The sequence below is a fragment of the Papaver somniferum genome, chromosome 3, assembly GCF_003573695.1.
Source record: "Papaver somniferum cultivar HN1 chromosome 3, ASM357369v1, whole genome shotgun sequence".
Lineage (NCBI taxonomy): Eukaryota > Viridiplantae > Streptophyta > Magnoliopsida > Ranunculales > Papaveraceae > Papaver > Papaver somniferum.
In genome coordinates, this window is record NC_039360.1 from 149,896,656 (window position 1) to 149,899,456 (window position 2,801).

The 2,801-nt window shown below is 41.6% G+C and overlaps 1 protein-coding gene across 1 annotated transcript; it reads right to left on the reverse strand.

Moving 5' to 3' along the window:
• Window positions 1–979: 979 nt before the first annotated feature.
• LOC113360100 lies at window positions 980–2,593 on the reverse strand. The gene has a single exon (XM_026603646.1). The coding sequence runs from the start codon at window positions 2,591–2,593 to the stop codon at window positions 980–982; it is 1,614 nt and encodes a 537-aa protein (XP_026459431.1).
• Window positions 2,594–2,801: the final 208 nt, after the last annotated feature.

A 2,801-nucleotide genomic window follows, 5' to 3' on the forward strand; every position in this document is an offset into this window, starting at 1 on the left:
TTGTGCTCACAGAGAACACTAACTAGTCTACTTTCCTGATCGGGGGCTAAGTCTGAGGCAATTATGGCAGGAAGTGTATTATCATTACCAAGGAATACATATTTTAGTGTATCTGGTAGCGGTTTTAATTCAAGGGTGGGTGCCTTAACTGATGATGAGAGGGGTTTATCTATGGTCGGAGGAAGAGGTTCTGGTTTACGCTTCCATTTTCCATAATTCATTACTGGCGCAGAATCTAACAACGCATTAACTTCTTCAAAATGATTATCCTCATCATAGTAGGCTCCAAAGTGGGCCAAGAACGCCTCTAAAGGATCGCTAACACTATTGGTGGTAAAGGTATTCTCAACTAGAGAATCAATCATGCATATAGACTCATAATGTTCGGGGTCTGGTGGGGCTTGTAACGCCTTAAAAACGTTCACTGAGATTTTCTGATTCCCAAAGGAAAATTCTACTAGGCCAGTTTGACAATGTATGACAGCATTTGCAGTGGATAGAAACGGACGACCTAAGATGATTGGGATGTTAATATCTTGACTAGAGACAGGTTGAGCGTAAAATCACAAAGTCAACTGGATAGATAAAGTTTTCTACCTGAACCAAAACGTCTTCAATAATTCCACGTGGGATTTTGACTGACCTACCGGCTAACTGTAGTGTTATCCTAGTTGGTTTCATCTCACCTAGTCCAAGTTACTCATATACCGAGAACGGTAAAATATTCACACTAGCCCCAAGATTTAATAAAGCATTGTCTATCGTTTGTTTACCTATGACACATGTGACAGTAGGACAACGAGGATCTTTAAATTTGACTGGGTAATTTTGTGAGATTATGGAACTAACTTGTTGGGTCAAAAATGCCTTCTTATGGACACTCGCGTCTCTCTTGACAGTGCACATCTATTTTAGGAACTTGGTCATAGTCGGTACATGTTTTATTGCATCTAACAAGGGCAGGTTGATCTTAACTTGCTTAAAGATGTCTAGGATTTTTCTTAGCGAGTCTCTGAGGAAATGGTGCAGGTGGTATGTACACTCTCTCAGGGGTAGCTTCCTTACTTGGACTATTAGCATTCTCAGGCCCATTTGGGTCTTTAGACGAAGTTTGGTCAACCTCAGTATCTTTTTCAGCTGGGCTTTTGTCCTTAGGTGGTTCTACCGAGTTATCTAATGTTTTACCACTCCTAAGGGTGATAACTGCTTTTACATGTTCGTTGTGGTTAGAACTACCCGACCCATTAACCTGGTTAACTCCTTTCGGATTTGGAGTCGATTGGATAGGAAATTTCCCGTTTTCCCTATCATTTAACCTATTTGACAGTTGACTTATCTGAGTCTCTATGTTGGCAATAGCTCGGTCACTGTTTTGTTGGTTACGTTGAACTTCATCGAACCTCTGTCCTAAAAGTTTAAAATTTTGGGTAGTCTCGGAATTATTTCGGGCACTACCTTCAATAAAGAGTCTTAGAGTTTCTTCTAGAGATGACACCTTTTGTTCAACTGGGCTCGGTTCTTGGACTTGAGGTTGGTTCCTAGGAAAGCCTGGTAGTGGGTTGCTAGATGGTCTACCTTGATGGGAACCTTTAGACCACGAGAAATTATGGTTATGTCTCCAACCATGGTTATAAGTATTAGAGTATGGGTCAAACTTGGGTCGACCCTCATATTTAGAGTTCATACCACCATGTAGGACACTAACCTGGTCACGAGTAGTTTCAGTTGGGTAAAACAGGGGGCACTGAGGTCCAATGTGACTTTGATCACCACAAATGGTACATGGATAGGTTTTGGGCTCATTGTTACAGCTCATAGTCTGGTTGGACCCTTGGTTCATCTCTAAGGCCTCTAGATGCCTAAGGATATCTGACCCATTATCGACTCTATTGACCATATGGATAGGGTTCCTAGTTATTTCGGGCTCCCTCATTGAAGCCCATTGACGAGTCTTCTCAGCTAACTCTACCAACTCGTCAAAACATTCATCCGGGTCTTGATGGGTAAATGATCCCCCACTCATTGTTTCTACCTGCATTCTGGTTTCACTATCAAGGCCCTCATATAAGATTTGGTCCATGTGGGATTTCTCAAAGCCATGGTGCGGGCATTGGTATAACAATTCATTAAACCTTTCTATATAATCATGTAAGCTCTCACCTATTTTCTGCTTAAAGGTTTGGATTGACTGTCGAACAGCAACAATCTTATGGTGTGGGTAAAATTTCTTAATGAAAACCTCTACAAGGCCATCCCAGGTGGTGATTGTTTTAGAGTGAATGATGTGATACCACTCATTGGCCCTCTCTTTAAGAGAGAAAGGGAACAGACGCAACCTAAGAACGTCTTTGGTGACATTCGGATAACTCATGGTGTCACAAATCATCTCAAAGTCTCTGATGTGGGTATACGGGTTCTCGTTCTCTATCCCGCTAAACTTACGTAGCATGTCAAATGTCTCAGGTTTAATATCAAACTTAACGGTAGTGGCCGGAAAAACAACCCCAAGTTCATGTATCACTCTAGATGGGTTCAAACGGTCCCTAAGGGTTTTGGTTGGCGGGACTTCACCCTCATCATTTTCATTAACCATTTCGGTAAAAATAGAATTACCACCTAAATCCGTGTAACGGGTCGGACTCAAATTAAAAAGATCGTTTTTCTCAAGTCTATCTCCTACCCGTTTCCAACGTCGCATACACAAGCAAGAATACTAGTGAAGCAAGAAAATCGTGCACATGCAAATGAAGGGTTTACTAAATTAGGCAAGCTTGGGTTACCTCAGCAAAACATACATAAAG

What these genes read in the sequence shown, in the direction of transcription:
- LOC113360100 (XM_026603646.1), bottom strand. Translation starts at nt 2,593, where the DNA reads ATGGTTAATGAAAATGATGAGGGTGAAGTCCCGCCAACCAAAACCCTT.